The sequence below is a fragment of the Delphinus delphis genome, chromosome 13 (assembly GCF_949987515.2).
Source record: "Delphinus delphis chromosome 13, mDelDel1.2, whole genome shotgun sequence".
NCBI classification, from domain to species: Eukaryota; Metazoa; Chordata; class Mammalia; order Artiodactyla; family Delphinidae; genus Delphinus; species Delphinus delphis.
Window position 1 is genome coordinate 50,490,436 of NC_082695.1, and position 20,478 is coordinate 50,510,913.

General features: G+C 37.1%; 1 protein-coding gene across 3 annotated transcripts in view; it reads left to right on the top strand.

Annotated features, from left to right (window-relative positions):
- Positions 1 to 20,478, top strand: part of ELP2 (elongator acetyltransferase complex subunit 2) — a 44,141-nt gene that overhangs the window by 14,907 nt on the left and 8,756 nt on the right. For all 3 annotated transcript variants that reach the window (XM_060028912.1, XM_060028909.1, XM_060028911.1), the window contains 9 exons: positions 374 to 469; positions 1,536 to 1,636; positions 1,824 to 1,955; positions 5,368 to 5,517; positions 8,527 to 8,715; positions 11,038 to 11,107; positions 11,636 to 11,731; positions 11,887 to 11,944; positions 12,560 to 12,632. In XM_060028912.1, coding sequence (XP_059884895.1) covers positions 374 to 469; positions 1,536 to 1,636; positions 1,824 to 1,955; positions 5,368 to 5,517; positions 8,527 to 8,715; positions 11,038 to 11,107; positions 11,636 to 11,731; positions 11,887 to 11,944; positions 12,560 to 12,632 — 965 coding nt within the window. The remainder of the gene's footprint in view (positions 1 to 373; positions 470 to 1,535; positions 1,637 to 1,823; positions 1,956 to 5,367; positions 5,518 to 8,526; positions 8,716 to 11,037; positions 11,108 to 11,635; positions 11,732 to 11,886; positions 11,945 to 12,559; positions 12,633 to 20,478) is intronic.

The window sequence follows — 20,478 nt, forward strand, 5'->3', positions numbered from 1 at the left end:
ACTGAACCCGGGACCTTGGCAGTGAAAGTGTGGAGTCCCACTGACTGGACCGCCAGGGAATTCCCTGTTTTTGTTTTTTAATTGCAGTGTAAGAGTATCCCTGAAAATTTAAAATAGAACATATTCCTTAATTTTTATTGTGACTAGGTAGTGAAAATGTAAAAAAAATTTATATATCTTTAGAACTTTTTTCTCCTGTAGTTATGAACAGTGGGTAAAGTTAATGAAATTTAGAATGAATGCTTTTTGTTGAAAATAAATCATGTTCTGTTCTGATTTTTTTTCTTTGGATGTAATTGTACAACCGAGCTGGTATTGAAAATGTTATTTTTAGAAGAGCTTTGTGGAAAGAATCCTTTTTTTGTTGTTGCAGGTATTAAAATAGCATTTGCAGTTACTCTGGAGACTGTGCTGGCTGGTCATGAAAACTGGGTAAATGCAGTTCATTGGCAGCCTTCATTTTACAAAGGTAGGAAGAAAAACATACACAAAGCTGTCATTTCAGTACACTCTCACTTACAGAATTTTAAGCTGAACAAATGAAGTAGAGGATATTTTTTGAGTGTAATTAGGAATATCGACTATAAGACAGTTTCAAGTTGGCAAAGTGTAATACTGCAGCCCTGTTCTGCTAGACACTCAATTCTGTTGAAAATTGTATTTCTAAGAGGGAAAAGTATGCTTCCTGCCATGATGCCATAACTGCCATATGCCTTTTAACTTTTTTTCTTTAAAGTTTTTACCTAGTCCTTATGGGATTTAAGAGAAGTTAACTTTCAAGCCAGCTTCACTGGAACCTTTACCCTTGGAAATATAAAGTTGGTAATATCAAGATACATCATTTATGAAAAAGTAAAGACTTCCCACTCTTTCTTTTGCCCTTAACTTCTGTTTATGGAGTGACGACTGATGCTGGGGTGTAGAGGTGCGCACGGCAGCAGCCTCATGTTCTTCCCCCAGCCCCTTCCCCAAGACAACAATAGAGAATAGCAATAATTAATGCTCAGGTAACACCATCCAGCTTTTATTATATTATGCTATATTTGCTGCAGTTAAAAAAAGATAAATTAAATATTATAGAAACTGGGGAATCCCTGTATAGTTTTTCCTGAACCTTTTCCCCTTCATCCTTCCCTTGAGGCTGAATTCAGTGTATATTATTCCCATGCATATTTTTATACTTTTACTGCACATTTGTGTAACCATAAACAGTATTGTTTTACAGCTATTAAAACTTGATATCAATATGCCTTTGTCCTCATACGACCTGTCTTTTTAGCTTAACATGGTTTGGCTTCATGTAACTCTAATTTACTTATTTTTATTGCAGTATAACATTTCATTGTCTAAATATTACCACAACTTGTTTATCTGGTCTTCTACTGATAGACTTTTGTGTTGTTTCCAATGTTTTGCTATTGCAGTGCAACAGTGAATGTTCTTATAGTACCCATGTTATGTTTTTCTGGTAATCTACAAACAGGATGCTTGTTGATCACCTAAAGGCATTAGTTTTGTTTTTTTTTTTTCTTTAGATGGTGTTCTGCAACAGCCAGTGAGATTATTGTCTGCCTCAATGGATAAAACCATGATTCTTTGGGCTCCAGATGAAGAGTCAGGCGTTTGGCTAGAACAGGTAAAATGTGAATACTTAAGGAACAGAAAACTGGGTTTATTAAACAATAAATCCCAAGTCTGTATTCCTAGAGCTGCAAATATTTGCTCTTTGTGTACGTTAAATAAGTGAGAACATAATCTCTGGAATGAGTGATTTCTGTTGTGAGAAATTGGTTCTGAATTGTTTTTCGTCTATTGTTGAATAGGTTCGAGTAGGAGAAGTAGGTGGCAATACCCTGGGATTTTATGATTGCCAGTTCAGTGAAGATGGCTCCATGATCATTGCTCATGCTTTCCACGGGGCACTGCACCTTTGGAAACAGAATGCCACTAACCCAGTAAGAAAAGTGCTTTTAAATCATTTCTGATTAGATAAAGTGAATCCTACGTGAAACCTAGGAAAACTGTTGTTTTACGTATAGCACTCTACAGAAGCATAGTAGAGGCATTTAAGTTCAGGTGACATCACTTCTTTATGTAAATTTATTCTGTAGTTATATTAGTTAAGAAACTCATGCTTTTCTAAGAATAAAATTCAGTTGTCCAGCATTGTTGAGATACTGAAATTTGCAGGTAGGTAAACTTACATAAGGGAAGTTAAAGCTGTATAAATTTTAAGCTCTCCATTAAAGCTATATACATTTTGTGGTAGGAGTTTTTCCTAAAATGTATAATTTCTTCGTCTTTTTTAAAATTAATTTTCTTTTTTAATTAATTAATTTATTTTTGGTTGTGTTGGGTCTTCGTTGCTGTGCACAGGCTTTCTCTAGTTGCTGCGAGTGGGGGCTACTCTTCGTTGTGGTGCACGGGCTTCTCATTGCGGTGGCTTCTCTTGTTGTGGAGTACGGGCTCTAGGCATGCAGGCTTCAGTAGTTGTGGCTCGCGGGCTCAGTAGTTGTGGCTCACGGGCTCTAGAGTGCAGGCTCAGTAGTTGTGGTGCACGTGCTTAGTTGCTCCGTGGCATGTGGGATCTTCCCGGACCAGGGCTTGAACCCATGTCCCCTGCATTGGCAGGTAGATTCTTAACCACTGCGCCACCAGGGAAGTCCCTCTTGTCTTCTTAAAAATAACATAATTTGATATTTTCCTGTTGGATAGCTAGGTACTCCATTGATAATTATTGAATGAATGACTGACACAAGGGCATTAGAAGCACCTGTTATTTTATGACAAAATATATTAATTCTCTCAGGGGCTCTTGATATGTGTAATTCTAAATAGTCCTCCAAATATTGGGCTGTTCTAGATCTTATAGTTTTTAGTCTCTTCTCAGAGAGGGGTAATCTTCCTCTAATCATTTAGCTGCCTCTCAGCATTATTCCAATCTCTTCTTTCTAATTTGCTTCTGATCTGCTTTTTTGGGTTTGGGGAAATGAGATAGCAGGAAAAGTGGGTAGGAGCACACGGATCTTGGCCCTAGCACTTACTAGCTGTGTTTTTGAGGTCATTACTGAACTTTTGTCTCAGGTTCCTCATCAGTAAAATGTGGACAGTAATAGCACCTACTCAGAGGATTTTTATGATACTAAAATGAATTAATATTGGTATAGTATGAGAAGTAGGGCCTGGTACATACTGGGTACTATATATTTTAAATAAATAAATCAAAGAAGTCAGAACATAGAGCAAAATGTGAGTTAGCAGATTTTGAATGTGCAGCTTATGGCTTCCCTTACAAAGTAAAAATTCATGGAGCCCCAGTGGTGCAATTGGTTAGTGTGTGGTACTTAAGTACAAATTCATGGATTTGCATGACCTTTATTTTGTGGGCTTTGTAATAGTTGTGTCAGGTAGGAGGATTTGAATTCTCAGTATAGGGAGTGATTTACTTTTCCCTTGTATCTTCGATTTGGAGTTGATCTTTAAGACTGTTTTTACTGTTAAATGAACCAGGGAACCATTAGCTATGACACTTGTAAATAAGATATTTTTTAGGATGAATGTAATTTTGTTCTTTTTTTTTACTTTATTTTTGGCTGTGTTGGGTCTTCGTAGCTGCGTGCGGGCTTTCTCTAGTTGTGGCTCGCGGGGGCTACTCTTCATTGTGGTGTGCAGACCTTCTCACTGTGGTGGCTTCTCTTGTTGCAGAGCATGGGCCCTAGAGCGCGGGCTTCGGTAGTTGTGGCTTGCGGGCTCTAGAGCGCAGACTCAGTAGTTGTGGTGCACAGGCTTAGTTGCTCCGTGGCATGTGGGATCTTCCTGGACCAGGGTTCGAACCTGTGTCCTCTGCATTGGCAGGCGGATTCTCAACCACTGTACCACCAGGGAAGTCCCTTAATTTTGTTCAGAGCTCCTTTGAGCTGTATTTCAGCTGGTCTTCAGAGGGCCTTCATAGAAAAAAGCATCAGTTAAGTAGGGAGAAACTCAAACCAGAGGACAGAATTTCACTGTACTTTTGCTTGTAACTTGACTTCATATTTATAATAGCTATTTACCAAGTATTTAGGGTGATTTTTTATAGACTTTTGTTTATTTTAAATATTTTTTTTTGCTTTTTGATGAGGACCGATTTTAAAGTCTTTCATTGAATTTGTTACAATATTGCTTCAGTTTTATGGTTTGGTTTTTTGGCTGAGAGGCGTGTGGGATCTTAGCTCCCCAACCGGAGATCAAACCCGCACTCCCTGCATTGGAAGGTGAAGTCTTAACCACTGGACCGCCAGGGAAGTCCCTAGACTTTATTTTTTAGAGAAATTTTAGGTTTACAGAAAAACTGAGCAGAAAATGCAGAGTTCCCATTTTCCCCTTCCCCCCACACATGCACAGCCTCCTCCATTGTCAGCATCCCACACCAGAGTGGAAATTTATTGCAATCAGGGGTGATTTCTAAAAACAAACACTGCCCTTTAGGACTGTACCCATAGTCAAAAGTGCTGCACTTTGTTCAGAACTTTTTGGAACCTCCCATTAGTGCTAACTTTAGAATCAATTTTTATGTCACAGAAGAAATTAACAGCATTTCTTTGTTCCAGCCTATTCATGTTTTTGACCAGAAAATAATATAGCTTAGCTGACCATATTAATCAGACTTGGCTTTGAATGACCTTTTAGCTATTTATACAAATATAATTTTCCTCTAAAGTTCAAGTTTTACCACCACTTGAGTTGTTGAAAAAGATGCTCTGTGGACCAGGCATATGACATTTTCTGTATTTCATTTCACTGTTTGTTTATGTGGTTGCTGATGCAGGTTCTCTCAGGAGGTGGACTAACTATGTTTGATTTAACCTCTGTCCTCTACACCTACAGCTCTTTTCACTTAATAAAGAAAGTTGGTCAGGCACACAGAATCTACAGACTCATATTACACAGTGCTCTACTATTTAGTTTGACAGATAAATACTCACATAGTATCTAGTATGGGCCAGCCTTGTACAAATATAGATTCATCTAATTCTTGTAACAAACGTATGATCTAGGTAGCTCTTTTACAGAAGGGTTAATTGAGGCCCAAAAGGTTAGGCAGTGTTCTAGGAGGCAGTCATAAATGATGAATGGAGGGGACTTTCCCAAGGTTACTGCTTTGAAGGACACAACGCATGCTTGAATGTTTAAGTTCTAATATATTGATACTTGACTGGAAAACAGATCCTATTACTTTAAGTTCCCATCTTGTTTACTTAGCTCTTCACCTTGCTTGGGGGCTAAGGTCTTTCCCATATCAGACCTGAGTGATGAAGGCATTATCAGGTTTAATTTTGAGTGATGGTCTTTGATTATTTTGATGTGTCATGAGCACTTTCATTGCAGAGAGAGTGGACTCCAGAGATTGTTATTTCAGGACACTTTGATGGTGTCCAAGACCTAACATGGGATCCAGAAGGAGAATTTATCATTACTGTTGGTAATGACCAGACAACTCGACTTTTTGCTCCATGGAAGAGAAAAGACCAATCACAGGTAAAATGTCTTCCTACTTGACTGATCCACTTTACAAAACATCCATGAGCACATGAAAAGTGGAACAGCAACATTAGCCATTAGGGAAATGCAGATTAAATCCATGATGAGATGCCGCTACACACCCTCTAGAATGGCTAAGGTATAAAATACTGACAATAGCAAGTGGTTGTAAGGATGCCGAGTGACCGGATCTTTCTTACATTGCTAATGGGAATGCAAAATGGTATAGCCAGTCTGGAAAATGGTTTCGTATTTTCTTAAAAACTGAAGCATTCCAAAGAAGACATACAGATGGCCAACAGACCCATGAAAAGATGCTCAGCATCACTAATCATCAGGGAAATGCAAATCAAAACCACAATGAGTTACCACCCCACACCTGTCAGAATGGTCATCATCAAATAGATAACAAATAATGACTGTTGGCCAGGAGGTGGAGAAGAGGAGTCCTCCTGCACTGTTGGTGGGAATGTAAGTTTGGTGCAGCCACTGTGGAAAATGGTATTGAGGTTTCTCAGAATATTAAAAATAGAACCACCCCATGATCTAGCAGTCTTACTTCTGGGTATTTACTTGAAGAAAACAAAAACACTAATTAGAAAAAATGTATTCACCTCTTTGTTTATTGAAGCATTATTTATAATAGCCAAGATATGGAAGCAGCTAAGTGTCCATTGATGAGTAGATGAAGAAGATGTGGTATATAGGCAATGGAATATTACTCAGCTATTAAAAAAATGAAGTCTGAAATATATGCACAACTGAGTCACTTTGCTGTACAGCAGAAATTAACACAACATTGTAGATCAACTACTTCAATAAAATTAAAAAATAAAAAATTTTTAAAAATGGAAAAAAAAATGAAGTCTTGCCATTTATCACAACATGGATCTGGAGGGTATTGTGCTGAGTGAAATAAGTCAGATAGAGAAAGACAAATACCTTATGATCTAATATGTGGAGTCTAAAAAACAAAACAAACGAACAAAGTGAAAACAGACTTATAGATGCAAAGAAAAAAAACGGGTGTTTGCCAGAGGTTTGAAGCCAGGTGAAATAGGTGAAGGGATTAAGAGGCACAAACTTCCAGTTATAAATAAGTCACAAGAGTGTGATATACAGCATAAGGAATATGGTGAATAATGCTGTAATAACTTTGTATGGGGACAGGTGGTTACTAGACTTACCATGGTTGACGATTTTGTAATGTATTTAAATGTCGAGTCACTATGTTACACACCTGAAACTAACATAACACTACATTTTATTTCAACTGTATTTCAGTGAAAGGAAACTTAAGCATACACATATTCTTTATAATTCAAACAATTAAAATGTTAGCTGTCAAAATGTGTTTACTTCAGTTCCACATAAAAGTTCTCATAATACCTTGTAATTTTAGATGTAACTCATTAGGAAACACTGACAAGGGAATTCCCTGATGGTCCAGTGGCTGAGACTCTGTATTTTCACTGCCGAGGGCTCGGGTTTGGGTTCGGTCCCTGGTCAAGGAACTAGGATTCCACAGACCGCGTAGCGCAGCCAAAAAAAGAAAGAAACACTATCAAGTCTGTAGTAAAAGCTAATTTCTAACATCATATAGTGTTAAATAATAGTGGTCGAGGCCAGTTTTTGTTCAAGGAACTTTTCAGGCTTGGCCCTGAGCTTTAAAAAACCGCAATAAAACTTTACCACTGATAAACCATTGAACTGTATACTCAGAGAAACTATAGTCAGCTTCAGTTTCTGATAAAAATTCATGGAACTGACTCTGGGTCAGTCTATGAAGCTAATGAAATTGGCCACTGACATTTCTGCTTCAGCAGCATGTGGTAGATTAAAATTGGTAGAGTTGAGGACATTGGGAACAACACTACAGTCAAGTAAAAAACAAGGCAAATAATTTTGGAGTGGTTTTCTGTGGCTCTTGGTAATTTGTTATCAGTATAACTCAGTTGTTGTTTATTCATCATCCTTTAAAAAAAAATCAATAAATCAGACTTTACCAAAATGTGAAATTCTGCTCTTTGAAAGACATTGTCAGGAGAATGAAAAGTCACAAACTGGGAGAAAGTATTTACAAAACATACCTGATAAAGATTTTTATCTAGAGTATATAAAGAACTTTTTGGAACTCAGTAATAAGAAAACAATCCATTTTGGGCTTCCCTGGTGGCGCAGTGGTTGAGAGTCTGCCTGCCGATGCAGGGGACGCGGGTTTGTGTCCCGGTCCGGGATGATCCCACGTGCCGCGGAGCGGCTGGGCCCGTGAGCCATGGCTCACGCAACGGGGGAGGCGGCAGCAGTGAGAGGCCCGCGTACCGCAAAAAAAAAAAAAAAAAAAAGAAAACAATCCATTTTTTAAAAAAAGGGGGCAAAAGATGTTTATCCAAAGAAGATGTATGGATGGAAAATAAGAACAGGAAAAGATTCTCAATACCATTAGTCATTAGGGAAATGCACATTAAAGCTACAATGAGATACTATGACATCCCTATTAGAATGATTACAGTTGAAAGGCTGACTGCACTAGTGTTGATGAGGGAGGGTGTGGGCAGCTGGATCTCTCATACACTGCTGGTGGGATTCTAAACTGGACAGCCACTTTGGGACATCATTTGGCAGTTTCTTAAAAATTTAAATATACATCCACATCATCCAGTTATTATACCCATAGGTAATATTTACCCAAGAGAAATATATTCGTGCAAAGACTTATACACGAAAATTTGTGACTTTTTCTAGTAAGACAAAAACTGGAAAACAACCCAAATGTCTGTAAGTAGGTGACTAGATCAACAAGTTGTGGTATAGCTGTACAAGGGAATACTACTCAGCAATAAAAAGTATTGATCTGTTGATAAACAGAACGACTTGGATGAATCTGCCCCATGGTCACATTTCCATGGCATAATGAATGATTTTGTGTCTGGTATTTTGCTTGTTGAAAAGAATTCAGTTTTTGAAATGTGTGATCATTTTTGTTTATCTTATTTTGATACCCAGGTGACCTGGCATGAAATTGCAAGGCCTCAGATACATGGATATGACCTGAAATGTTTGGCAATGATCAGTAGGTTTCAGTTTGTATCTGGAGCGGATGAAAAAGTTCTTCGAGTATTTTCTGCACCTCGAATTTTTGTGGAAAATTTTTGTGCCATTACGGGCCAGTCACTGAATCACGTACTTTGTAATGTGAGTATTCCTCTAAATGTTAACTAGATCTAGTTAACCCTTCATATAAAATTTTAGGGCTTCCCTGGTGGCGCAGTGGTTGAGAGTCCGCCTGCCGATGCAGGGGACACGGGATCATGTCCCGGTCTGGGAAGATCCCACATGCCGCGGAGCAGCTAGGCCCGTGAGCCATGGCTGCTGAGCCTGCGCGTCCGGAGCCTATGCTCCGCAACGGGAGAGGCCTGCGTACCGAAAAAAAAAAAAAAGAAAATTTTAGAAAGTTTCACTTAAGGCTGTAAATGGAGTATATGGGTAGAAAGAAAGTCAAATCATTTTATTATTGGCTTGACAAACTTTTGTGTGCACTGTGGCAGGCAGTAATTTAAATATTAATATAAGAAATTTTGTAACAGTTAAGCCCAAGAGACTGTAAAGAATTAAAATGTTAAATTAAGGCATGAATACTGTGCGTCTTCACTGTGCTTGATAACTACGATAAAACAAAGCATAATAGATGGGTCATATTTTCAAGGAGATTACCATCTAGATGTAGATTGGGGTAGTGGACAATGGAACTAATGTACCTGCAATTATTAGATGAAACCAGTTAATTGCTAAATCTTGTGACTAAAGTAATTTTCATAGGAGGAAGTGGTCGCTGTAGTAGAGTAATGAGAAAATGGGGCTTCATTTGAGTTTTGAAAGGGTAAGTTTTTATTAATGTTTGTTTATACCTCCTTTCTACAAAAGATTTGAGCACTTACAAAAATACATGGTTATAAACATTATAAAGTAACCAGTTATGAAGGAAGGGAAAGTAAGTAGGAAGGTAGTTGTGTTACACAGAAGTGCACGTCATACAGTCCGTTGCAGTACTTAGAGTTGGGTCATGAATTTGCTTCTGATCTTGAAAAGGATGAGTACAATTTTGATAGGCAGATGGAAGGACAGAGAGCAGTGGGGTGGCCAGAGCTGCTTGAATGAAGAGTATATAGAGGGAAATGGAGGGGCTGGGGGAAAGTCAAATGGTGGAGGACCTTGGGAGGCAGGCATAGTTCAGACTCTGGTACCAGCGGAGGTCCCTAAACAAAGAAAGTGATGAAAAGCACTTTGGGGCGAAGAGTTATGTGGGAGCAGGATACCTTTGAGCCCAGAGACTTTGAAGGCAGGGACACTAGCACCAGTCTGGGTAAGACTGGAGAAGAAAGTAAGAGTCATTTTAAAAGAAATGTCCAACTATGTTTCTTGGAGTGTATCATGGGCGCCTCAGGCCACAGGCTCTCTTGATTAGGTAAAGGAGATGAAAGATTCTGTTATGCTGTTTCTAATGCTAATGGACAGTGGAACAAGATCAAAAGGGAGGCCTCGACTGGTTATTATACCGTGCTGAGCATATGGTGGTGGAGGGCAAGTTGGTTTGAGGATCTGACAATTCTAGGGATTGAAATGTGGTTTTAGGATTCCATAAGAGGCTAGTCCCAGGTGTATATTCAATTCTGTGTCCTAAGATACAGGAATCCTGTAGACTGGAAAGCCTCTTGCTGCTTTTTGGGTTTGTTCCCATACTAAATGTTGGGATATATAGGAATGCCTCTTATTGCTCTTTTCCATGGTTTTTTATTTTTCTTGTTTTCTAAAATAAAGCATCCTGCATTTCAGGTACCTATTCTTGGTGATGGTTTAAATTCCCATAGCTCATGTTTGTGTTCAGTTCCAGCCCCTGTATTAAAATTTAAATTGTAAGAAATGCTCTTAGCTTATGGACATGTGCCACTTTTGATGGTTAGCATTTGTTTCATATGTAATAATTTAATTGATATTGTAGGATATAAGCAGATTATTGCCACTTCAAAGGGCACTCTGTTACAAGGTTTTAAAGTATTCAAAATTTTAAATATGTTTAATGAAAATACTATGTGCCTTCCTGGGAAACGTGTGTTTATATGAGCATCACCAGGGATGTGCCTGTGAGACTCTTGGAAATAAAGCTCCAGGCCTTCCATTCTCCGCCCATTCTTTGCTAGAAGCCAGCACAGTGCTTTCCTTGTCACACCCTGACACCCATTAAGCTGTCAGGGTTCAGTGAGCTTGTGGATGAGAGGATGCCCGACGTTATGGATTGGGTCGGGGCTGGGGATTAGCTGGAGCCTCTCTGCTGGAGAGTGATTGCTTAGTATTGCATCTCTCAGTTCAGGAAATGGAAGTGTGGGCAGATATCTACACAGAATGGTAAAATGGTCTTTACACTGCTTCTCAGCATTTGTGAGCATAACATTTTTTTATAGTGACTGAGGTAACAGTAACTTTTAGCATTTAAAACATGTATCATACTTTTTATTCCAGCAAGATGGTGATCTTCCAGAAGGAGCTACCGTCCCTGCTTTGGGATTATCAAATAAAGCTGTCTTTCAGGGTAAGGCTTTCGTCTCCAAAATTACTGAACCTATAGTGGTGCTTAAAACCTAGTTACACATTTGTATATTATGTACCTAATGTTCATTACAGGTGATTTATTATTTTTAAAAATCACAGTACACGCATCTCTCTTCTATGAGCTATTTCATGGTAACTACTCTGTGTACACATGCAGACCCTGAAATAGGTGCTGCTTTTACAAAGTGTATTTCATGGAGCACTCACAACCACAGATGCTAATGTGGATAGCTTGAAAAATGTGTTCCACAGTTTAAAAAGTTTGGGAAACATTAGGTCAAAGGAAAAGGAAGGAATCTATGGAATTGACCGGTGCTCTAAGGAGCGCATTTGGAAAATACCAGAGTAGTGGAAATACCCTTGGCTTTGCCATCACGCGGATACAGCGTTGAACTACACTGCCTTCAGGTACCACTATTTTCTAACTAGTGGCCGTAATATTGGGACATGTGCAGGAGACATAAAGTTGGTGACTACATTTATGATGTTGATGTTTGTTTTAAACTAGGAGATATAGCTTCTCAGCCTTCTGATGAAGAGGAGCTGTTAACTAGTACTGGTTTCGAATATCACCAGGTGGCCTTTCAACCCTCCATACTTACTGGTAAGAAAAGGCAAAAAGATGGTTCTCTAGAATCGTTAGTACCGTACACATAGTATGGGGTCTGTCACCACTGACCTAAATAAGTGCTGCAGAATTCACTTGTTTATCCGCATGAAAGTGGAAAAATTAATTGCAATGCTATAAATTTATTGTAGAACCTCCCACTGAGGATCATCTTCTGCAAAATACTTTGTGGCCTGAAGTTCAAAAACTGTAAGTTAAGTTGTACTTAGCTCTTTAGTCTGATTCGATCGTAACTTGTGATGCCCCCTTCCCAACCAATTTGATTTTCTCCTTTGCTTTCCTCTTACCTACATTTTCCCTCCTGCTGTAAACATCTCTTGATGGCCTTCATAAGGGGTGAAAATCAAACTTCACATAGATATTTATATTGCTATGTATTATATTTACTAGATTTATTGGTCTTGATTTTTAAAGTAGAGAGACATAACACTATTTTTTTTCCTTTTTAAAAAAAATTTTAAGTTTTGTTATTCTCTTGGTCTTTTTTTTCCTACAGTATTTCCCTATCAGGACCTTTCTATGGTTTGTTATTTATGGTAGTGGCTGGCTGGCGGTGAAAACTTGTATTTTAATCTAGTTGTTTGAATAAGTTGTATTACTACTAGGAAGTTGGCATTTTTCTCCAGTCTCTGCTTTTACCCCAAATATTTACCTAGACAAAAGTACAATGTTTCTTAAAAGAACTGTGTGTTAGCTGGAGAGATTGATTTCTTCTCTCATTTAAAAATTTTGCAGCACAGGAATAGGTACATTTACTAATTACTTACTTACAGGGGTCATCCATTTTCTCTTTTTAAATTTTAGATACGGACATGGTTATGAAATATTTTGTGTTGCTTGTAGCAATTCAAAGACACTGCTTGCCTCAGCTTGTAAGGTAGGGCATTTTACTTTTTTATTCTACTTGGTCACAGGTTATTTGAGTCATCAGGCTCCTGCAAGCTTAGTAGTGATGGAGGCAGAATTTGACACGAAAGGCCACAGGTGCCTGATTTTTCTGAATCTTGCTTTCTCAGTCTCTTTTCCATTCTGTCCCATCAGAAGCTTGCAGTTGCCTTTTAAATCTGTTTCAGCTGCACATTTTTGTTCTTAAATACTTGGTTTGAGCCGATTTATGCCCCTACTCAGAAACTATTTAATCAGGTATCTTAAAATGAGAGCTAAAAATGTGGTAGCATAAATTTTTAGTAATGGGAGTCCTGGAGACAGAGGGGAATGAGAAGGTGAAACCCCGCACCATGTATGCCATCTGACCATCTCTTGAGGACACTGTGGGTGCTGACCTAAGTGAGTAGAGTCCCTTGGCCCTTGCCACGGTGAGGCAGGATGGTGGCCAGCTCAATGAGCCACCAGCACGTGACACTGTGGAATAGTGCATCTCAGACATCTGCCTGGGAGAATGATCTTGAACTTGCTATTCAGTATTTATATACTGTGGAGGATTGTGTGAAAGGTCTGAGACCTACACATTCCCCTAACTTTCCTAAAATTTATTTATTAAGACACCAAGAAAATTAATTTATTTATCTGTTTTAAGCATGATGATGAGAGCTGCCCACCTGGATGGGCACCTATGGGGTTGTTTTGTTTTGGGGGTTTTTTGGTATGTTTGTTTTTTGTCCCTGCTCTTGCTGTGGTTTCTTGCTACTGGCCTGTATTGAGGGACCTCCTAGGAAATAATTGTTGTGCTCCTTCTGCCCCACCCCCTTGTTTGTTGTCCTCTTTGTGAGGGTGGTACTGAGAGGGTGGTACTTCCTTCTGTTAATACAAGGCCCTTTGGAAAGAATAGGGCATAAGTAGCAAGAATAACTGTGCTTCTACTGAGCAGCTAATTTGTGTCTTAGGGCACTGTCAATCACATAATTATTTTCTCCTTTTCAAGTTGGCTCACTTGTAGCAACTATGTGCATTTCTTTTTTGAACTAACATTTTTAGCTACTTTATTTAGGTGTCATTAGCGTGCTGTCAACTGCATGTTGAAAGTGAACAATTTGATAAATTTTGACATATGTTTATACCTGTGAAATCATCACTACATATCAAGATAGTGAACATACCATCAGCCCCCCAAATGTCCTCTGCCCCATCCCTAGTAAACCACTAATCTGCTTTTTATCATGATAGAGTAGTTTACATTTTCTAAATTTTTGTATAAATGGAGTCATATAGTATGCACTCTTTTTCATCTGGCTTTTTTCATTTAGCGTAATAATTTGAGATTCATCCATGTTGTTCCATGTATCAGTTGCTCATTTTTTTTTCTGCATAGTCTTCCCTTTTACAGATATACTACAATTTGTTGATCCATACACTTATTAATGGACATTTGGGTGGTTTCCAGTTTTTGGCTTTTATTAATAAAGCAGTTATGAATATTTGTATACAAGTCTTTGCATGGATATATGCTTTCATTTCTCTTGAGTAAATACATATGAGTAGAATTGCTGGGTATATGGTAGATGTATATTTAAATTTTTAAGAAATTGACAAACTATTTTCCAAAGTGGCTGTACCATTTTACAATCCCACTAGCAATACATGAGAGTTCCAGTTGCTCCACGCCCTCACCAGTGCGTGGTATTGTCAATCTTTTTAACATTAGCCATTCTGATAGGTTTGTAATATCTCATTGTGCCTGTAATTTGCATTTCCGTAATGATTAATGATGTTGAACAGCTTTTCATGTGCTAATTTTCCAGCTGTATGTCTTCTTTGATGAAGTATCTGGTCAAATCTTTTGCCCAGTTCTTTATTGTATTGTTTTCTTATTACCGAATTTTGAAAAGCTCTTTATATACACTGGATACTACTTTATCAGATATATGCTATGTAGGTAGTTTTCCCCAGTGACATTTCCTTCATTTTCTTAACAATGTTTTTCAAAGAGCAGAAGTTGTATGTTTTGGTGAAGTCTAATTTATCAATTTTTTTCTGTATTGGGTTTGTGCTTCTAATGTAGTATCTAAGAAATCTTTGCCTGGGACTTCCTGGTGGTCCAGTGGTTATGATTTCACACTCCCACTGCAGAGGGCGCAGGTTTGATCCCTGGTCAGGGAACTAAGATCCCGCATGCTGTGCAGAGTGGCCATAAAAGAAAAAGGAAAGAAAGAAATCTTTGCCTGACTCAAGTTCTTCTGCCGCATTTTGTTCTAGGAGTTTTATAGATTTTAAGTTTTATGTTTAGACCTATGATACATCTTTTATTAATTCTTCCTGTTGTATGGAGTATATATTACAGTTGATTTTTTTTGCATGTGGATATCCAGTTGTTCCATCATTATTTGTTGAAAAGACTATCCCTTCACCTCGTACCTTTTGCATCTTTGTCAAAATTAGCTGTCCATATATGTTTGGGTCTATTTCTAGACTTTATTTTGTCCTACTCATCTTTTTTTTTTTTTCTTTCCTGTTTTGATGCCAGTGCCACAGTCTCTTTAACAACTATAGCTTTTTATACTGTGTCTTGAAACCAGGAAGTAATTGTCTTCTAACTCTCTTCTCACTTTTCAAATGTATTTTGGCTATTCTAGGTTCTTTACTTTTCCACATGAATTTTATAATCAGCTTGACAGTTTCTACAAAAGTATGTGCTGGAATTTTGATGGGGATTGCATTGAATCTATAGATTAATTGTGGAAGAATTTTAACAATATTGAGTCTTGACACATGAATGCAGTATGCCTCTCATTTATTTAGATCTTTAATTTCTCTCAGGGTTTTGTTTGTTTTTTTTTAGTAAGCCTTTTATTTTGGAATAATTTTATATTTAACGAAAGTTGCAGAGATAGTACCTAGAATACCATTATACCTCCTACCCAATTTTCCCCAGTGTTAACATCTTAATATTATCAGGAATATTTTGTACTTTTCAGTGTCAGGTCTTACACATATTTTGTCAGATTTATCCTTATTTCATATATTTTATGTCAGATTGTTCATTGCTCACATAAGGAAATGCAGTTGCTTTTTGTAATCAGTCTTTTATCCTGCAACTTGCTAAACTTATTACTTCTTATAGCTTTATTGTAGATATTGGATTTTCCACATAGATGCTTATGTTGCCTGTGAATAAAGAAAATTTTACTTCTTCCTTTCCCATATGGATGTCTTAATGTTGACTAGACGTTGTAACATCAGAAGTCCTCACCTTATTCCTCATCTCAGCAACAGAATATTTAGTTTTGTCCATTAAGTGTTATGCTTGCTGTGGATTTTTTTTATGGCTCTTCTTTATCAGGTTGCAAAATCTCCCTGCGGTTCCTAGTTTGCAGAGAGTTTTTATCAGGAATGGATGTTAGGTTTTGTCAAATGTTTTTTCTTTATCTCTTAACATGATCATATGTTTTTCCCATTTTAGTTTATTAATATGGTGAATTACATGGATTGATTTTTCAAATGATGAACCAACTTTGCATTCCTGGAACCAAACCCCAAATGCTTATATTATATATATATTTTTTTTTTTCAATTATTCTTTTTATTGAGGTATAACTGACATATATAACATTATATTAGTTTCAGGTGTACAACATAATGATCAATATTTGTATACATTGTGAAGTGATCACCACAATAAGTCTAGCTAACATCCATCATCATACATAGTTACAAGAAATTTTTTTTTTTTTCTGCTGAGGACTTTTAAGATTTCAGCAACTTTCAAATACGCAGTGTAATATTAACTATAATCACCATGCTCTATGTTACATCCCCCTGACTTAGTTATTTATAGCTGGACGTTTGTACGTTTTGACTCCCTTCACCCATTTCATATATCCCCCAGTCTTGGCTTCTGGCATCTCCCAATTCATTCTCTGTATGTCTATGAGCTTGGTGGGTTTTTTTATTGTTGCTGTTTTTAGATTCTGCTTATAAGTGAGATCGTACAGTATTTGTCTTTGTCTGACTTATTTCACTTAGCATAATGCCCACAAGGTCTGTCCATGTTGTCACAAATGGAAATATTTCATTGTTTTTTTTTGTTTGTTTTATTTTGTTTTGTTTTTTTGCGGTACGCGGGCCTCTCACTGTTGTGGCCTCTCCCGTTGCGGAGCACAGGCTCCGGACGCGGAGGCTCAGCGGCCATGGCTCACGGGCCCAGTCGCTCCGCGACTGTGTCCCCTGCATCAGCAGGCGGACTCTCAACCACTGCGCCACCAGGGAAGCCCTCATTGTTTTTTATGGCTGAATACTCTTCCACCATGGTGTGTGTGTCTGTCCGTTTTCTTTATCCATTGATCCATTTTCTTTATCCATTTGATGGACACTTAGGTTGTTTCCATATGTTGGCTATCATAAGTAATGCTGCAGTGAACATGGGGGTACACATATCTTTTCAAGTTAGTGTTTTTATTTTCTTTGGGTAAATACCCAGAAGTGGAATTGCTGGATCATATGTTAATTCCAGTTTTAATTTTTTGAGGAACCTCCATACTGTTTTTCATAGTGGCTGCACCAGTTTACATTTCCACCAGCAAGGCACAGGGTTCCCTTTTCCCCATATCCTCTCCAGCACTTATTCCTTGTCTTTTTGTTGATAGCCATTCTAATGGGTGTAAGGTGATATCTCATTGTGGTTTTGATTTGCATTACCCTTATGATTAGTGATGTTGAGCATCTTTTCATGTTTCTGTTGGCCATGTATATGTCTTCTTTGGAAAAATGTCTATTTAGATTCTTTGCCTATTTTTTATTTAATTTAATTTTATATTTTGCTATTCAGATGTATATGTTCTTTATATAGTTTTTATATTAACCCCTTATCAGATGATTTGCAAACATTTTCTCCCATTCAGTAGGTTGCCTTTTCATATTGTTGATGATTTCTTATATTTTTATATATTGTTGGATTCAATTTGCTAAAATTTTGTTTAAAACTTTCATATATAGTATGTGAGAGACATTGCTGTGTAGTTTTCTTTCCTTGTAATGGCTTCATCTGGTTTTGGTATCACAGTAATATTAGCCTCATAGAAATATTTCCTCCTTTGCAATTTTCTGGAAGAGTTTGTGAAGAATTGGTATTTCCTTTTTTAAATATTTGGTAGAATTTCCCAGTGAAGCAAACTGACCTTGAGTTATCTTTGTGGGAAGGTTTTTAACTACCTATAATTTTTTAAATAGATACAGGGCTATTTCATTCAAGATATCTAATTTTTCGTGGGTGTACTTTGATGGTTTGTGTCTTTCAGGAAATTTGCCCCTTTTATCTGATTTGTCATATTTATTGGCATAAAGTTGTTCATAGTATTCCCTTTTGATCCTTTTATTACCTGAAGAATCCCTGGTGATGTTACCTTTCTTATTCCTGTTATTGGCAATTTGTCTCTTTTCTCTCATACCCTCTTTTTTTTTTTTTTTTTTTTTTTTGTGGGAGAGAATTCTGGGAATTGACCAGGAAATTAATGAGTTTATGATTTTATTAATATTTTCAGAGAACAAGCTTTTGGTTTATTTATTTTATTTATTTTGATTTACTTCTGGCTGCATTGGGTCTTCGTTGCTGCATACGGGCTTTCTCTAGTTGCGACGAACAGGAGCTGCACTCCATTGTGGTGCACTGGCTTCTCACTGTGGTGGCTTCTCTTGTTGCGGAGCACAGGCTCTAGGTGCACAGGCTTCAGTAGTTGTGGCACGTGGGCTCAGTATTTGTGGCTCACAGGCTGTAGAGCACAGGCTCAGTAGTTGTGGCACACAGGTTTAGTTGCTCCGCGGCATGTGGGATCCTCCTGGACCAGGGCTTGAACCGTGTCCTCTGCATTGGCAGGCAGATTCTTAACCACTGCACTACCAGGGAAGTCCTCATTTCTTTTTCTGTCTCTAATAAGGTTAAAACTGAGGTCATTGATTCTAGATCTTTCTTTCTAATATAGGTGTTAAGTGCTATAAGTTTTCCTCTAAGTATTGCTTTCGAGGCATTCTGCAAATTTTGATACGTTGTGTTTTCATTCAATTAAAAGCACTTTCTAATTTCTCTTTGATTTTATTTTTTAACTTAGGTTATTTTGAAATGTATTAGTTTCCATATACTGAGTGTTTTTCAGATATCTTTCTGTTATTGATTTCTAATTTAAGTTTATTTTGTTCAGAAAACATAGTATGACTTCAATCCTTTGATATTTAATCTTGGTAAATTTCCATGTTCTTTTGAGAAGAATTTGGATTCTGTTTATTTTGGGTCAAGTGTTCTGAAAATACGAATTACATTGGTTGACAATATTGTCTACTTTATTCTTTTGGTTCTGTCGTGAATGGCATTTTGAAATCTCTAACTATAATTGTGGACTTGTCTTTTAATCCTTATAGTTCCTTCAGTTTGTACTTTATGTATTTTTGAAGTTCTGTTGTTAGATCCTAAACATTTATGATGGTTATTTTCTCTTGATTAACTGACTAGTTTCTTATGCAATGAACCTCTTTACTTCTGGTAATATTTTCTGCTCTGAAGTCTACTTTCTCTGATGTTAGTGTAGCCACTCCAGGTTTCCTTTGAGTAGTGCTTGAATTATGTATCTTTTTCCATCATTTTACTTTAAGCTGTTTGTTTCCTTTTATTTCAAGTGGGTTTCTTGGAGACAGCATATAATTGGGTCTTGCTGTTTTTCTCATCTTGATAATCTTTCATTTTAATAGGGGTGCTTATTAGATCATTTGCATTTGACGTAATAATTGATATGATAGATTAACTCCTGTCATCTTGCTATTTGTTTTCTATTTGATCTATCTGTTCTTTGATCCATTATACTTATTTTGGATTAAGTGATTCCTTTTTATGATTCCATTTTATTTCTTTTGTTTTGTTTAGTAGATATAACTCTTTGTTATTTTATTGGTTGTTTCACATTTTATACTATATATCTTTAATTTACCACAGTTTACCATCAAGTAATACTGCACTATTTGTGTATGATAACATAAGTATACTTTCATTTCCTTCTACTTTGTGGTATTGTTTTTGTACATTTTACTTCTTCACAGAAATCCCACAATATTATTTATACTTTAACAGTTAATTATCCCTAAAGATATTTAAATAATAAAAATATTTTTTCCATCAGATATTATTTTCGTGCTGCCTACAGGATGTTCTTAACATTCCTCATAATGCAGTTCTGCTGGTCAGGAATTTTTTCAGCTTTTTGCCTGTCTGAAAAGGATCTATTTCTCCTTCATTTTTTAACAGTATTAGTGGTGGCTAAAGAATTGGTGGTTTTCCCTTAGGTACTTCAAAAATGTTGCTCCATTTTCCTCTGACTTGCATTGTTTTGGATGAGAAGCCCACTGTCATTTTTCTTTGTTACTTAGTAATGGGTTTTTTCCCCCAACTGCAATTTTATATTTTTCAGTGGTTTTAAACAATTTGATTACTGTTGGTATAGTTTTCTTCATGTTTCTTGTGCTTGGGTTTTATTGAACGTCTTAGATCTGTAGGTTTATTGTTTTCATTGAATTTGGAAATTTTTTGGCCATTATCTTTTTAAGCATTTTTTTCTCATCCTTTTGCAGACCATAGTTATATTTGGCTGCTTGACGTTGTCATAGAGTTCAGTGATTGTTTTTTTCTTTTTTTCCTACTCTGTGATTCATTTTGTCTTTTAGGTATCAGTGTTCTTTGTTGCTAGATATCTAATATTTTGGAGTGCCATTATTTCGTGTATTTTGTCTGATCTTTTAGTTTTTTTCACACAAGAGAGTAAATCTGGTCCCTGTTACTCCATATTGAC